General features: G+C 51.4%; 1 protein-coding gene across 1 annotated transcript in view; it reads left to right on the top strand.

The window, feature by feature from the left end:
* Window positions 1-17263, top strand: part of snd1 (staphylococcal nuclease and tudor domain containing 1) — a 137265-nt gene that overhangs the window by 81948 nt on the left and 38054 nt on the right. Inside the window, exon 17 of the mRNA XM_023791412.2 lies at window positions 11834-12022. Within this exon, the coding sequence (XP_023647180.2) occupies window positions 11834-12022 (189 nt within the window). The remainder of the gene's footprint in view (window positions 1-11833; window positions 12023-17263) is intronic.

Genomic DNA, 17263 nt, shown 5'->3' with positions numbered 1-17263 from the left:
TGCCCGGAGAATCTGGAGCGAGCGCCCAGACTCCGGAGTCTCTTAAGCCCGCTTAACGCTCTAAGCTGTGAAAGGGAGCCCCTCCCCCACTTGAGTGTCCACGTGAGGTTCCTGTAGCTGGTGCCACTCCAAAGTCCGCGTCTGGGGCAGCTTTGTGGGCATGAGGGTCGTCCCGAATTACCCACCTGTCTGCCTCCCCCCCCCCCCCCCACTTTGCTTTCCTGTGAAATGTTAAGCAGCTTTCTGTGATCCCCCTGCTTCCCTGATTCTGCAACGGCTCCGGAAGTCTGTCAAGATGCTCAACGCATCGGATCGCCTGTAATGTCCGGCTGTATTCATCTGTAACCTCTAACCTCACTTACCATAATCCTCCTAAAAGAACAAATTTTTAACCTGTTGTTTCTTCTTATCATTATTTGGTCATGGCACATAAACAGGGCCTCCTGTTCGGGGGGCTGGGATGCGTTCATGTGAAGTGAACTGCCCTCCACACTGCATAGACTGACCGTAAGTGTAAAGTGAGTCTCAGGTATGAAGAAGAATGTGGATCGGTGAGGCTCTGCGCTGGTTGATTAGTTCTTCAGAAAAGCTTTATTCTGGGTAGAGCTTTGTGTGTAAGGGAGAGGCACACGGGCGAGCCCACATTCGCGCCCACATTCGCATGCACGCGCGCCCCCTGATTGTTCTACAAGCCCTAAGTCCGCCAAATCCCCGAAGTAAAACATTAGGATAACGGCGGCTCTTCCGCTCCTTGGCCGGATGGCCGTCACTTTTTGGGAGCTTTTCCGATTCCGCTGCAGCGTCCCGGCGCTGACATACGGCCCCCGGTCTTATCCCATGCGGCTCGTGAGCCCCTGAGCCGTTTACAGGTTTTATACTTCAGTTCGGCTGCCCCCCCCCCAAACCCGATCCTGACTTGCGTGGTTTCCATGGGAACAAGCCGCCAGCTCCGCAGCGCTTCGCTGCTCCAACAGATCGCTGAATCATTCCTCCAACCGCCCCCCCAGACGGCTCATGAAGCAGTCTCCAGGAGACAGGCTGTGCCCTGCCCCTCCCCACCCCACCGCAAGCGCTGCCCCAACCCCCCGCCCCCCCGGGACCGCTGTCGCCCAGTATGCTCTCGCGGTGGAACGTCGTTTATGGCCTGTTTAAATGGATTGTCACTAATTACTGTAGTGCATTCTGCTGTTTTCAGTCACGTTATTCTCTGTCATTTTAATTTTGATGACGCCCCCCCTCCGATAAACGGCGCATACTGTCTGTCTGGTTTGTAATTTACACTCGCCGTACCACTGGGGGCAGGGTGTCCGGAAGCGTTGACATTTCCCCCTCCATCCTCCTGCGAGGTCAGACCCTAGTAACACCCCAACCCCCCCCCCCCCCCCCCCTGCATGGAGATTCAGGACTGGTGTGTCCTCCTCTCATGAGCACAGATGTCAGTCCTATTGACAGGACTTCAGGCTCGTTCTGCTGTCCCCCCCCCCCCCAAACCCCCAGTGTTGCCATGGACCCTCCAACGCCGCGTAATGTACATGAACGTAAAATCTTAGGAAACGAGCATAATGCACTGCCGCATTTCCGCTTTGCTGTGTGGCCTGTCATTAAAAACTAATTAAATCATTAATTGATCGTTAATCACCTTTGGGTTGCGTTCCTCTCCCTTAGTAAAGGGGAAGGTGTGTTTGCCATGCGTTTCATACGCCTTGTGTCTGTCCTCCACCCCCCCAGCCCCCCTCACATTTCCACACGCTCTCCCCCCCCCCCCCCCCCCTTCACTGCAGTGTTATGCAGTTTGCTGGGTGTGTTTCAATGCTCACTGCAAAGCCCTCACCCCAGCCATGTAAATATTCTGTATAATTGTCTATATATTATAATTTTTTGTTCATATTTTTTGGACGGATGCCGTTTTTCTGCTGTTTCCTCGCTTCCTGTGTGGGTCGTGATGTACCGTAGGAAAACTTCTGGAAGGCTCATGTCTGAGTTGAGATGGGGCCCCTCCGCCGCTGGGTTTGACGAATGGGTAGCTAACCCCCCCCCCCCCCCCCCGCTACGGCATTCTGTCCACCCCCTTTGCTCCTGGCCTTGGAGTAGTGAAAGTTTCCCCAAGGGGGGTCGGTGCTTCTTTGCCGCGTCTGCCCACCTCACCTGTCACGCTGGTGCTGGGAGGGTGGAAATGAGGTAACTGACAGGGGGGGTAAGTTTTTTTTAAAGGCTTATTTTACTGTGATCTCCATATGGCTGAACACAGTCTGCATTCTGGAATCTTCTGGGATTCACATGTTCTGTGCACGGAGATCATATCGAACCCTTGTGTTCATGGTCACCCCCCCCCCCCCCCCCCTCCCCGAAATACTTCATAGGTAGACCAAACTAGCATTCCCTCTACCTGCCCAGGATGTCAGACTATCCGATAGTTTACTCTCCCAGTTCTGCTACCCAATTTAGGGATTCAGTGATCCAATCCTAGTTCAGCCCCATACCCGAGGAACGTTCTGGAACAGAGTAAGCATTTCAATGTCATCTCAAGTGGTTCTGCGTAGAGATCTCTGACCTTCAAAGTCACGCTAAGGGAGCTTCTCGAGACGCCCCCAGATGCGCTCGTCTCCGTTTTGGAGACTTAACCCAGTGCTGTATCTGTGTCTGTTGCCGGTACCCCGTTTTCCACATGACGGCCATTAAAATGCTAAACTGCTGAGATGCGTAAATGAGCATGTTGACTTGTTGAAGGAAATGCAGGCGCAGGCGACGGGAACTCGATGCAGGAGAAGCTGTCACCCTGCTTAACGAAGCTTAACGGTGCTTTAGTCTTCTGCATTCTGATGCGCTTGTTTTCAGCTCAGCAGGAAGTTGTCCATATATGGTTTGAGGCGGCACAGGAAGGACAAATAACAGGACAGAGGGGCAGTCCCTAACCCTAACCCCCCCCCCCCCCATTTTATTGTCCCTGAGACTGTCTGGGATGGCAGCAAGAGTTCATCAGAGAAACTGATCATACCCTGAGACTGTGTTACCTTTTAAACTTTCTCTCTTTAAACCCGTGCTGTTGAGAGTGATGTTAAACAATGGCCGTCTGTCGACTGACCTGGGGGCGTCCCTCATCGCCATGACAACTGCTGTCAGGTGTTCGGCTGATCATCTCCATCAGTGACTTTATGAAGCTGTCCCTCAGGGCTGCCCCCTGCGTCACTGTGTGTTAATTTCTTATTTGAAATTGTAATCTCCCCTTATTTGGGGGAAGAAAAGGAATTAAATCCCTCATGGAAAGCGTAATTCGTCCATCGATCAGCGCCAAAAGTCACTCCGAGCAGAGACGGATTGCGGTTATTGCTATTGATTTTAATAACTAGACCGTTACAGTCTGTTCATCCCACGTTCCGTTCGGGGTGTTGTGGTGGGGGAGGGGGGGTGGGTAGTTCGGTCAACAACTGCCTCCGAGCCCGACATTCTGCGTGGACAGGTTCTGAAATCGCTCCGTCGCATTGTGTTTGGGGGAAGATTGGGCATGAAAAACCTGGAATTCTTTGAGTCCAGTTCGCCGCATAGAGATGGATGAGAGGCGAATGGATCCTGGAGTCATTATTTTCACTCTGTTTAGCAGACAGTTTTATCCAATGTACTTTTTTGGGGGGGGGGGGGTTTGAACCTGTGACCTTCAGCACACAAACTCCTTCCCCTCCCTCCTCTTCCTGAAGAGGTTGGCTTTACTGCAGAAATGTTTTTAATTACTACTTTTATTTTATTGGTTGATGAAGAAATAAGCAGGTTTGTCAGTACTATTGAAAGCCTCGCTGCCCCAGTGTGTCTCACCGTGTCCGCGGTGGCGCCGGAGCGCCACTTCCTGCCAGGGGAACCCGACGCTCCGTCTCATGCTGAGATGGAGTGGATTCTGAGTGCGGCCCCAGCTGTTCCTCGAGCGCGTTAATAGCTCCGCTCCCGGTGAACATGAGAACGGCGCGCAGTGAGCGTCAGCTAGCGGCTTGCGTCCCTGGGTCGCCAATGAGGTCATCCATCACGCACAGACAAACCTGGTTCCCGATCCGGGCATTTTGCTCGTCGCCGGTGACGACGGGGTGGATTTATTTTGCCCTTTCGAGCGATCAAACAGTTATTAAATTGCCGTCTTACATCGGTGATGAAATATTAAAGTATGCCCTACGCACTATTCCAGCGATTTGCCCATGCCTGTTATCAGTGAGGCTATTTCTAGATTTAAATTTGTTCTCTGGGAAACATTTTATTATGAACTTCTATTGATAATGGAATTACTGTAGGTCAGATAGGTTTGCATACATGTTTTTTTTATTTTATTAAATCCCCGTGTACTATTACTGCTTTTAATTCTGGTCAGGTTAGTGTGACTGGTTAGTGTGACTGGTTAGTTCACTGCCCTAGTGGCTACGGGAAACGAGTGCACCATCCACATGAAGCTACGAGGTTCCTGGTGTCCTTGCACTGTAAATGTTTATACTGTCGCTTTTCTAAACACCTTTTATTGTTTTGCTCACCCTACCCTGTACCCCCCCTGTAACCCCCCTGCTCTCAGGCTGCCTTGGAAAAATTGTGCTGTTAAAAGCTCTTAGTATTTTTTTGACTCGGTGTAACGTGTCCATTTCTCGCCGTTCGTTCATTGCCGGTGTTTGCTTTGGCTTTGTGTTTTTATTTATTCCCTACGCTGAGTACCTCTTAACTCTGAGGTACCGTCGATGTCACAGGTCCCTAAACCGCTCACTCACGGCGGGCGGGAACCAGCCATGACAGGTCGGATAACGGCTTTTCCGTACGGGTAACAGTGGTACGCACGCTGGGGCGGGCCCCGACGCACTAGGGCTGGCAGAGAATCTTGAAAATCGGCACGCTAGAGTCATCTCCATCCAGGCCGTCCTCTGCCAGCTTCCCAGTGCATGCTGGGATATAGTCCAGGCCCTTGGATGAGCAATTACTGAAAATGGACAGTGAACGTTTTCTAACTGGGCGTAATGCGGGTGGTTTTTTTCTTAATGCACAGGATGGAGGGCGCATGCATTAATTACTGCGGCCTGCAGTCATGAGTGCAGATTAAAGCGTTCGACGTCAATGTGGCAAATAAGACCCAAGGGCAGGGGACTGGACTGGAGTGTCGGGGGAAAAAAAAAATCCCTCTTTCTTCCATTTCTACCTAGTGTAAAATGAGATGTGCTTGGAATTTAGCATTCGTTTAAAGTCTGAAGGTAGAGGTTTTAATCATAAGAAGTGTCTAGTGAGTCCCGGGTTCGACAGACTGAGTGTTTCTCAATACCAAGAACACAAACATCGTACTCATGGTTTTGGAAAGACCGGTCTTGCTAGCTTGCATCCTCAGAATGAACTTGGGGCACAGTGAATCATGGGATTGGTATTGTTTGGGGAAGATGCAATCGATGTACCCTAGATATTTGGGGCGGGGCAAGAACGACATCCGGGTATTTTTTTTTACTGTCCCCTATAATTACAGCAGTACCTCGGTTCTCAAACTTAATTTGTTCCGGACTCCGGATCGAATCCTAAAAAGTTCGAGTTCTGATCGAATTTTTCCCATAAGAAATAATGGAAAACCAATTAATTGGTTCCCGGCCCCCCAAAATTACACCTGAATGTTTTTATTTTTAAAATTTTTTTTTATCATTTAAACACAAAATGAACAGGATAAAACAAGAAGACCATTTTTTTCTTAGTGGCTTCCAAAACGATAAAGATCTTATCCCAACATTACCCCTGTCCTCCCCGATCGTCCGCTCCTTCCGTGTGCCACGCCCCCTCGTTAACCTCGTGTGGGATCCCCATGTGATCAGCTGTTTCAGGTTGTTGTCATTAGTCCTCTGTATTAAATCCGCATTTCAGTTTGTTTCCCCAGTCCGGTCATTGGGTGCGTTCGACTTGCTTACAGCGCTGGCTTAAAACAACGCATTCTGATCCTGATGCAATGCATTACGGTTAGATACATTGCGACCTCTCACCCGGCTGCACAAACTGGAACCGCCTCCGTGACGACACACCTTTGCCCTTATTGGCTGAAGAGTTTAGTTACACGCATGACGTTTGTATCCCAGGAAGTTCCGATGCGTAATCTGCTATTTCTCTCGAATATCACGTAAAGCAGTGAGAACTGGTTTTCAGTTAATTTACCTGGTAAAATAAAGTTTAAATAAATGACATAAATGCTCTAATAGTACACGTAAGTTAGTGGTTTATTGTTAGTTACTGTAATGTTGCGCTGCTTTATTTGGTTAATCGACAAGTCTGTGAAGAAGGCATTCAAGTAAGAATTGCATTATAGTATGACTCATTTCCTGGCGCGTACAATTTATATTAGGTCAGCGTTCACGGTTCGACTTCTGATATTCAGATCGAGTTCTAGGTCAAAAGAATACTGTGAGACCCTAACTTTTCCGAGAGCAAATCGTGCTGAAATTGGTCTCCATCATGATGCTATACACACAAGTCTGTGTTTCATCTTTCTGACTTCCTCCAGTCCCCCGTAAACGTCTCTCCCGTGGCCTCGTGGGTATGTGGCCCATGGGATGCTCTTGACACGCCAGTGTACAGATCATTCTCACACGGCTTCCATGTAACCTGCAGTGGAGGCCTTGCACAGGGGAATTGTGGGAAATGCATGACCAGATCGATACTGAAACTAGCTGCCGTTTCTAAAGTATAGCGGGGGGGGGAAAAATTAAAAATAAAACCGCTTCTTTAAAGATGGTTTTGCTAGGAGGCAGAAAATGATGTTTGCAGGCAGAATGATTTAAAAAAAATCTTATTTCTGTGACTTACAGCCTTGGCTTGGCTGCGGCAGGTAAGTAACAGCAACAGTCTAACATGAATAGAGCCATTAATTTTGACGGGGCAGATTGGATTTCCAGAGAAAATAAATTCAAATTTATGGCTTTTTTGCTGTGGGGCGGTGTTCTTGTTTTTATATTATGGATGGTTTTACCTCCTCCCTATGTATGTGTGTGTGTGTGTGTGTGTGTGTGTGTGTGTGTGTGTGTGTGTGTGTATACACACACACACACACACACGCGCGCGCGCCGGAGAAACACCTCCGTGATTTTCCTTAGGGGTCTTTTATATTGTACTTAACAGACTTTTATAAACAGGTTTTATATGTTGCTCATGTTACCGTGGTTACATGTTATAAGGTACAGCCTGTTACCTAAGAATGGTATTCTAAGCGGTGAGACAGTCCTTCCGCAGTGGTTTAAGCATGGTGTCTGTCTGGGGTCAGTGGTCCTCCGGAATGCGTCCGTCCCTAATGGGACCCACATCTGCGACTTGGCCCCAGGCTTCACACTGCTGCGTCCGGCTTACTCTACTCATTCTCTGGGTGTTGCACTGGGGATTTCTCTGTCCATTTATGTATAATTCAAAATAAGCATATTGTAGCTAATAATTTATCAAAGGACGAGAAATGGAAACCAATCTGTGGAGATTTATGGCTGTTAACGTGGGGGGGGGGGGGGGTAATGAAATGTTAACACCCCGGCAGATTTTTCACTTCAGCAGCGTCACTCATGTGATTTTAGCCTGTCCCTCACTGTCACTTTGTCCCAAAGCTGTGTGTGACAGACGTCCCCCCTCTCAGATGCTCTGGTGTGAAGATAAAAGCCCTGATACCGAAAAAGCCCCCCCAGAATGATGGCCCTCTCACCTCCGCTTCATGGTCATGGAGACTCTTTGTGTGTTTTGGCTCTGGGGCACCATCGCTGCGTTGGGTCAGATGGTGGCCAAGCGAACGTACTGCGTCTGTTCAGAGCTGCTCTTGCGGTGGGTCGGGTTAAAGACCCAGCATGAAGGTCCAACAGAGCTGCTCCTCAGACTTGAACCAAAATGCACCCTGGAGTTCCGGGACCCACTGTGTAGTGTGGTTCTGGCTGACTCGGCGATGGTTTTATTCCTATGGACTGTCGCAGGTGCCCTAAGCCTAAGCAGAGACTGGATCTCTTGCTGTCATTGAGCACTTTTTAATTGGCCTTGCTGGCAAGCTCATGGCGCAGACACACTTTGTACCCCGTAATTAGCACGTGGTCGCTTGTTTTGACCTCGGCTGTTCGCCACGGGGCGGTCATGCTTGCTGCGGCTGCCTTGCAAGCCCATGTCGGACTCCGCCGCTGACCATTGCGTGTTTATTTGGCTCCCGTGATTGGGGCGTGGTTGAGCAGCCTGGCTGGGCGGTGTGCCCGCGATCCGCTTGCCCGCGATCCGCTTGCCCGTGTTCCACTTGCCCGCGCGCTTAACATGTGATGTATGTCCTCGTTAGGCCAGAACTCGGCGCTGTGCATCGTCAGCGTTTCGCCGCCAGCTCCGAAAGCCCCGCGCACCTCGCCGCTCAATAACCTCATTTATTAATTACACGAATACTGAATTGGTTTTCTTTCCTCCCAGAAACCCCCCCCCCCCCCACAACCCCCACAGGAATTATCCATGGCAGATTCCATATTTGGGAATTCTGTGTGACTCGCCCGCCCACTTCTCTGACAGATGGACCCCTTGTCTCTGTCCGCAGATCTCCAAAAGGTCGATTCAGCCTAAGCCCCCCCAGTCTGTAAACACCCCCGTCCACCATCCCCTTGTTTGCTCAATGTCCGCTTCTTTACTCTCATTGACAGCAGCAGGGTCAGCCGGAATTCCGGCTTGTCGTAGAATGTCAGCAGAAGATCTCGTCGGGGATGGAAACGCGGCGCGGTCCGGCTGGGCTGGGGTCCGCGGAGGTGCCCGGTCTACGTGCTATGTAAATTTTAAAGCAGTGCTCTGTATCTTTTGTCCTGCTGCATAATTGAGTCCGGCGGCACCGGAGGTCCGGCCCGGAAGCTCAGTACCGCTGTGTTTCTGAGGCCTGTGGTTCTTTGTGCGCTTTCAAGAAAATGGCCCCCGTAGGGCACTGCTGTGTCTGAGAGAGAAGTAAAGGCTGTGAAGAACACCCCACAACCCCCCTCCCTTGCTGCAGCAATATATAGTTTCCATTGAAAGATGAAAATCGTTGCTGCCTGCCAGGGATGATGAGCCTGATCTTCCCTGGGGGGTCAACCTGGTTGGCTGGAGGTGTCGATGTTCGGAGGGGACTGGGAGGGGTGTGTAACCTTCCCACCAAGGCCGGAGTTATTGACCAGTGCGAGGCATGCCTCATTGCCCATACCTGTTGGCCGTCGATCACGCTCAGCACTGGTTTTAATTTACGGACCCCGTGTCCAGCGTGTCGCCCAGTCCCCTGTGGGTCGTTATGGCTAAATGGTTCCGCCCCTATGGGGGAAGAAAAACAAGATGCCCTTGTTCAGCTTTTTGAGGGACTCTTTGCGAACGTATCTTAATTTGATATATTGTGAAACTTGACAGCCTCTAAAAGGGTCGTCTTTTTATGTGCAACGTGAAAAAAGCTTTCGCATTCAAATCTTACTGTCTCTGCCAGCCCATCTCTCTTCTCCAGTGCAATAAGTCCATCAGTCCATCCATCCATCTTCATCCATCCAACCGCTGGGTCAGGACAATATTGGTGGTCCAAAAATTAACCTTAAATATTAAACTAAAACTTGAATATTCTGCATATTGTTTAGCCAGAGGAGGACCAGGGACGGTGGCCAAGTCTTCACCAGCATTGATCTGTTGTCATTGTGGTGATTCTCATTGGTTTTTGTGCATGATCTTTTTTCAGAACCATGAACCATGCATGGAAATTTGGAAGGCATGAATCATTAGCCGTGGAGTTGAACCGAGTAGCCACTGGTTCACGTTCCGTAGTTACGTGTCCTGCGACGTGAGATCCGCAGTATCCGTTACCCTGACATGCATTACATGGCCATGATTAAGGCTGAAATGAAATGAAATGATACTGCGGGGGGGGGGGGGGGGGGTGTGCCCTGGAGCATTTCAGTGAAACTAGCGGTCCTGAGGGCTGAATCTTTAGCCACGTTTTTTCGGATAAAGCCTCCGCCCCCCCCAGCGAAATCGACGTCTCCTGGTAATCTGCAGTGCCCCCCAGCCCTGTAGAATAATGGATGCTCTTAGTTGCCCTGTCAGTCCCTACCTGACAATACACCAACACATTTAATTTTCTCCTGTTTTTGTCTTCTGGTTTTCTTTTATCCAGCAGGACAAAGAGAAATCCATATTTTAATTGAGTAGCTATCTCTAACGGACCCTCTTTACCTGGGACGATCTTTACAGTATCTCTGGGGTGAAATTACTCTACATATTTTCTATTTCCTGGTTCACTGTTACTGTGCCCTGCCATCCAGTTACCCTGTTAGCGTCTCTGGATTAATTCGCCTTTCACTTGCTGCTTGCATGACCGTGTCACATGACATTGCCGTCCAATAGCCATGCTGAGCACGACAGACTGGTGTTGCTATGTGGGCGGGGCCACTCGCTTGATGGACTGATTGATCCCGGCCTCCAGGTTGCAATTCCCATCTGAGCCATTTGGTTAAAGACGGAAGAATTGCTCCTGAGCTTCAGAAATCGCCGGCGTCATGCAAAGCGAGGGGAGATCACTTGTCACATGACGTCAGTTAGTCACATATAGACGTGTCTGGAGGTGTGTGTTGCTTCAGAGCCGATTGGTCCTTTCCTGAGTGTCGGGGCCACGCTGCTAAATGCCTGATTTATCCGGCTGAGGCTGCTTGAAGCTTCCGATGGTCTCTCGCTGGGACACATGTCTGGAAGTAGGTGATCCGAGTCCGGGACGCTTCAGCTGGAATCCCTGCTCTGCCGATCCCACTCCCTTGGTGTGTGGTGGGGGGGGTGAAGGCTTGGTCCTCGAACCGCAGTCAGTGTCCTGAACCTTAATTTGTCCCTCGGAAGCCCGTCCCAAGAAAACCAGCAAAATGAACCCAAAAAGGCCTCTTTCCACTGGGCTTCTCCAGCTCTGGTTCTGGTCACGGTCAGGGGGGTTCAAGAAGGGAGGGTCTGGGGGTGGGGGGGCTGCCGGCTGCCAGTCATTACTGCCAATTAGACGAAGCAGCCCCACTGTGGCCATACGCCGTCCCAAACCAAAAGCTCACCGCCAGCTGCCTTGTTCCCAGGCTTGTTTGCCTGTCTGCCCCCCCCCCCCCCCCGAAGATTGACCCTGAAGGAAGTACGGTCCGCTTCCCTGCTCTGCTGCCCGGGGCCCGTGCGGCAATTTCGCTTAAACAGCCGCGCCGCTTGCTGGCAGAGTGGAGGGGGCAGCCTGCTTGGGACAGACGCTCGGGGGGGGTGGTATCGCCATGCCGCCACCTGGGCATCGACCGCAGCGAGTCAGGAATCACAGTCCCTTCCTTCCTCCGCTTACAGCGTAGATGAGCTGCTGCCACACTTTGGGATAGAACTTTAAAAGGGAAACCAACGCTTTTCCAAACTCGTTTTAATCAGTCTCTCCTCACGTCTTCCTTGTCTTCAGACTCGCTCCACTTGCTCCTGTAAGGATTTTCCGGTAAACCCACAAATACCCGGAGCGCCGGCAATGGGTCTCGGAAGCCCGGCCTTCCGTTCTCGGCCTTCGTTGCTTCTGTCTGCGGCTTGATTTAAATAAACTTTTCATGCTGTTGTTCAGAGCTCAGAATCCGGTGGGATTTACGGCCTTACAGACTGGGGCTCCTGTCCTGTGTTAATTTTATTACGAATGCCTGGCCGTGATCGCGGGCGGCTCGGCGCCGGAAGGCGCCTTATCGGGTGGCGGAAATGCCACGGCGGGCGTGAACGCTGGCTGCTGACGGGTCCAGACCGCCATGTCCATCTGTGGTAACCGGACCCCTGGGGAACCGGTCGGGCAACGGAGCGATGGACCCTGGCCCCCCCTCCCACGGTGAGAGCCCTGTGTATTAATTAAAGCCCATTCCCCCAGGTGGAGGTGGAGGTAGAGAGCATGGACAAGGCGGGCAGCTTCATCGGCTGGCTGCACGTGGACGGCGTGAACCTGTCAGTGGCCCTGGTGGAACACTGCCTTTCCAAGGTCCACTTCACCGCAGAGCGTAGCTCCTACTACAAGACGCTGGTGTCGGCGGAGGAGGGAGCACGGCAGCGCAAGGAGAAGGTGAGCTGGCGGCGGGGTGGGGTGGGGGGTCCTGCACCATCCCGGAGCACCCCTAGGGGGCGCTCACGAGTTCAGCTTTTAATCTGACGAGAATGTGGGCCGGGACTTAATTACCCAATTACCCTTACTTTCATTAATTACCCTTAGCCAAGTTGGTGGCCGGTGTGTGACTCAATGGGTTACGATGCTGTGAACATGAGGGTTGCTGGTTCAAATCCCAGGGTCAGCAGAGTGATGTCGCTGTTGGGCCTTTGAGCAGGGCCCTTAACCCCAGGTGCTCCTGTGACTGACTGACCCCACTTTCAATTGTATATCGCTTTGAATCAAAGTTGGATAAAGTCCATAAATAAGAGAATGTAATGTAACGAGGGGTGGAATGTGAAAATGTCACCGGCGGCAGCTTCCTGACGTCCAAGGAACGGTGCCCCTGTGAGTGGCTTCTGTTCTTCAGAGGAAGGCTGTTAAGATGTGGGAGATGAAGGTCCGTTAGAAGCGATACCGTATCGTGGGCCGGCCTGCTGGGTCATAATAAGCTCAGAAGTCCGGAGAGGAGAGAAGCCTCTGCTTTGAGGGGCGGACTTCCACACAAGAGGCAGGAAGGAGGGAAATTTCTCTGAAAGGAGGAATCTGTGGAGCCGCTCGTGATTAATCCATCGCCCTGACGTTTAGCAGTGCTGCCTGTTGTGCTGCTGGGAAAATAAAGTGACTCTGTACTTAAAAAACGTTTAAGGAGCTGCTTTGTGCTGAAAGGAGGCGTGCGTTAGTGCTGATTAATCCCGGCTGTGGGGCGTTAGGGTTGCGAGTTTGCGGGAAAGACTCTCGCGTTCGCTGGGATCGGTCCCATCATCGGCAATCCCAGCAATCCTATTTTTTGTCTCAGCTCCCTGAAAAGGTGATTTAAAGTCAATTTAGAGATTTCCTCCTATATTTCTTGTGGGGCTTCAAATCTTCGGATCGCACTTGAGTCCGAACAGTCGGAATCGTTTTCCCCGCAGCGAAGCGCTGTTTGAGGTGGCTTCCTGCTACGTGAGATGTTAACGCCACCACGCCCCCCCCCTCTCCCGCCTCTGCAGGGGAGGTGCGGCTTGGGTGTTTAATTCTCACCGTTTTGGGGAAACGCTAGCCGCCGTGCTGGGGGAATAGCGAGAGCCGTCGGTCTCCATCTTGCGGCACGTTTACACCTTTGGCTCCATGGCAACACTACTTCTCCCCCTGCACTCTGGGGGCTTTTTCAACACCCCCCCCCCCCCCCCACCTCCATACACACACACACACCACCCAAACTCCCACTTGCCTTTTCTTGTACCCACTGGTGCCCCCGTGGAGGAGGGGGCTTTAAGGTAATGTAGCTCTCCCCAGTGGCTCATTCTCACTGGGGGTCGGGGGGGGGGGGGCACAGCCATTTGCCTGGAAAGCGCCTTAGGTCGTCTGACTCACTGACCTATGATTGCTTTTACGAGGATAAGCAAAGCTGCTGATTCGTGTAGAGGGGGGGTGGGTTAAAATATCAGCATGTCCATTTAGCTGGGCTGGATCAGGCCTCTTAATTTGATGCTTCCTGTATCGCCCTGACTGTCCTATAGGGGGCGCCACACGTCCTCCTCTGGGGCCGCTGTATTTGCACTACAGCAGGAGGTGGGTGCGAGATCATCTGACCAGGGTGCCTCTGGAGTCCCCAAGCTCCCCATGCCTCCCCACTCTGAGATGTAAACCCCCCCCACCCCCCGCCTCACACTGCATGTGTCCGCTATCCACACACAGGTTTGTAATTATATCTTTGTGGGGACTCTCCATTCATTTCTATGGGGAGAACGCTAACCCCAACATAATCTTAACCCCTACCCAGCCCTAACCTTAACCATAAGTAACCAAACAAAATACGAGACTTTAGGTATTTTTAGTTTTTTGATTGCATTCACAGATCTTTTGGGACCTAAAAAATAACAGGTTTTCATCACGTCGTGGGGGCCGTTTTGTCCCCACAATGTAATATAAACATAGTCCACACAGACGCATGCAGGTGCACTGGTCACCTAGGCAACCACACCGAATAGTCTGCAGTCGGCCCCGGGTTTTAAGACAAAACCCGTTTACCGGTCCAGCATACTGAGTAAGGCTGGTTTTGTTGCTGCAATTACCGCTTTACACTCAAGCTGTTAAAATGAAATGATCTCAGCCAAATTTTCAGACTTTTTTTTTTTTTAAATGTTAATTAATATTAAGCCGTGTCTCGTTTTAACAGTAATGCCACTTTAGTCCGCTAATTTTATTTTGATATTAAGGCTTTTCATACTTTCCCTGGCATTGAGAGATATTTGTGGGTTTATTGCGATTTATTAAAGTTTATGTCCATTAAAATGCATCGTAAGCATCGTTCTCGCTGGATGGAGACTATCGGAAAAGCTCGTGCCAATTATGGAAGTAGACTAATTATGAAGATACGATCGAGACAGGGCCCTCGAAATAGGCCGGCGTGCGGGGTTTTCTAATCTAATTAAGGAGCCGTGTAAAGATAGGACTGACGAGCCGTTATCTAAACGCGGTGCCGCCGTCTGGAATCGGGAAAGGCCCCCTGGTGGTGACGGTGAGCCTCTGCATGACCAGGCCCCTTGGGAAAGCACGACAATGACCATCCCTTCCCAGTTTGTTTGGCTCTCTCTCCTAACAGGCTTTTAATGGATCCTTTTGCAAAAATTATGGCTGGGCCCCCCTCTCCTCTTTAAGATGTTAGCGGGTGCCGTCGAGCCGTGGCCCCCTCCTCCAGATCCTCTGTGAAATCCGAATCGCAAGCGGAATAATCGCAGGCAAATTGTTCGCGGGATTAAGGTCCCGTCGGTTTGCTCTGATGAGAAGCTTTCATCTCGGCCTGCTGTCGGCGAGATGGGGGATGCTGTGGGTTCTGAACCCAGTGTGCAGGCGGCACTTAGTGCTTTGGAGTGGGTTGGGATATGAGTGCCAGGCCAAAGTGAGTGTGTGTGGGGGGGGCACTTTTAAACTGCTGCCCTGCCCACCCCCACATTGTGAGTGTGCGGTTATACTCGGGTAATGTAGCCATGTGTTCATTCAGCTTCCACTCTGTGTTGTAAATATAAGAGTGCCCCCCCGTTGATTCTCCACCCCCGCCCCCCTTCTTGTTCCTGTACGTGACACGTCAGCTTCGTCCGCTTGGACGCTCTGTCTCCTGTATCGATTCTGCAAGCCATCAACCCCTCCCATCTCCATTCCCTGGGGGGTCGTTTACCTCCCCGTAGTGTCTCCTTATTAAAGCCGACAGCCCTGTTCTCTAAATGAATGTGCCCCCCCCCCCACATGGATACACACGCCTGGGTTTGCACGTCTGCTGCCAGCCGATTCCGCGGCGTGGCCGGGCTGCAGTGGTTTGCCGCAGGTCGGCCTGACGGACCTCGCTCTCCGGCCCGGCAGCGTCTCTGTAGGTGGGGTTTTACGCGCTTTAGGGGGCGGTCTGATCCCGTTCTCTGTTTACTTTCCCTGGGTAAGTACAGCGTCTGACATCACGGCCCCTGCTATGGGTTTGTTAAGCTGTCGGTCGCTTTTTCACAATTATATGTAAATGCTATAATTTTCACCATAGTAAAAATGCGTGACTGATATAATCGCATGTTCCTTTTCTGCAAGACTCTGCATAGTGCAAGAGGCTAGCCTACCTCGAACAAATGCAGGGTGTGTGTGTGTGTGTGTGTGTGTGTTTTTTGCCTTCAATTCAAAGTGCTTCTTTGGAAACGTGTAACGGAAGGGAGCCAGCCATTTTTCCCCACGCACCCTCCGGAAAAATCGCCCTTGGCTTTGCCTCCCGCGGCTCGTGAGAAAGTGAACGAGGGCTGTCACGTGGCACTGTGCTCCAAAGGAGATCCGGCCCGGCCGAATAGCGGGATCCGTTCATCCCGCCCCCCCCCCCCCCCCGCCGTGCGCAGAGCCATACCCTCCGGCACAGTCGGCAAACGTGCAGCGTGTCCCACCGTGATTCACTGCCAAATGCAGCTTTGATGCCGGCAGTTAATGTTCTCCTGGGCAAACTCTGTAATGATTCGCAGTAACAGAGCTGTTGACTGTTCGACTGTGATTTGATGCACCTTGACATTGGAGTACTTTTTAAGGAAGTAATTTTTTATTTCTTTGACTATCGGTACTGATACATCAGGCTTTTCTGGGGCTTAAAATCTGAAAACTGGTGTCCTGCTCAGGGTGTGCCCCCTCCCCCCACCCCCCCGCACCCCACAACTCAGCAATGAATAAGTTGTTAGAAGTTGGATGGATGGAAAATGATTGCAAGATGTTATGCAGCTTCTAGCACAGTAGCTTGCTTTCACGCCAAAGAATTACACCGTATATTTGTTTATTTGTAAAAACCGGGGGGTGGGGTAGTCACCCCACAAAAAGGGGGTGTGTTACTTTGCTGGCGAGTTTTAACCCCCCCCCCCCCCCCCAAAGAAGCTGGTCATTTACTCCTTGCCCAGAGAGCCCCGCGACCTGCCGACGGGCCCGACAGAGCATGGCATCACAAACTGTGTCACTGCTAATGTGTTTGCGCTTCAGTGCCAGTCACGTACCTGCAGGGGGCGCTAATCAGGCGATCCTGTACCTTCGACTGGAATGCCCTTTACATGCTGAGAGAGATGACCCCTGTCAGGTGTGTGTCTTAGTGGCACCACCCCCCTCTGACTTTGTGGCTTGAGATATTTCCACGGCGATGGTCAGCGGGACCCTGCAGCTCTGGGGTTTTTTGGGTGGGGTGGGGGGTACCAGTTACTGGATAACAATCCTGTGGCATGAAGTTAGACATTCCTCAGAGCTTGTCTTCCTTACCTCTTCTAAGGTGCAATGCCCCCCCCCCCCCCCCCCCCGCGGGAAAGTCCCTCTAAGTAACTTTCAGAGCATCTTCCTCTGTCTTCAGGCCTGTACTCTTCTCTGAAATCGAGCCTCGGATTTACCTTATTACCTCTGTGATGCGCAGTGCCATGAGCTTCAGGTGGGCAGTTTTTATTGATTTCCTCCTGGGAGCCCTGCCTTAACATCTACTGGCTCTCACACTAATCACCAATCAAAAAAACGGGGAAAACACAGGTGATCTGTACTAGGAATGTCTGAGTGGCCCCGATGTGGGATGTCTGAGTGGCCCCAATGGGGCCCCACTGGTTGCCTGAGCTCATTACTGGGCTGGGAATCGGGGGAGTTTGCAGTGGACTGGAAGCCCCAGGGTCCTGAATGTGGAGCGGGAGTCGT

The sequence above is a fragment of the Paramormyrops kingsleyae genome, chromosome 1 (assembly GCF_048594095.1).
Source record: "Paramormyrops kingsleyae isolate MSU_618 chromosome 1, PKINGS_0.4, whole genome shotgun sequence".
Classification (NCBI taxonomy): domain Eukaryota; kingdom Metazoa; phylum Chordata; class Actinopteri; order Osteoglossiformes; family Mormyridae; genus Paramormyrops; species Paramormyrops kingsleyae.
This window is presented reverse-complemented; position numbering and strand designations above follow the sequence as displayed.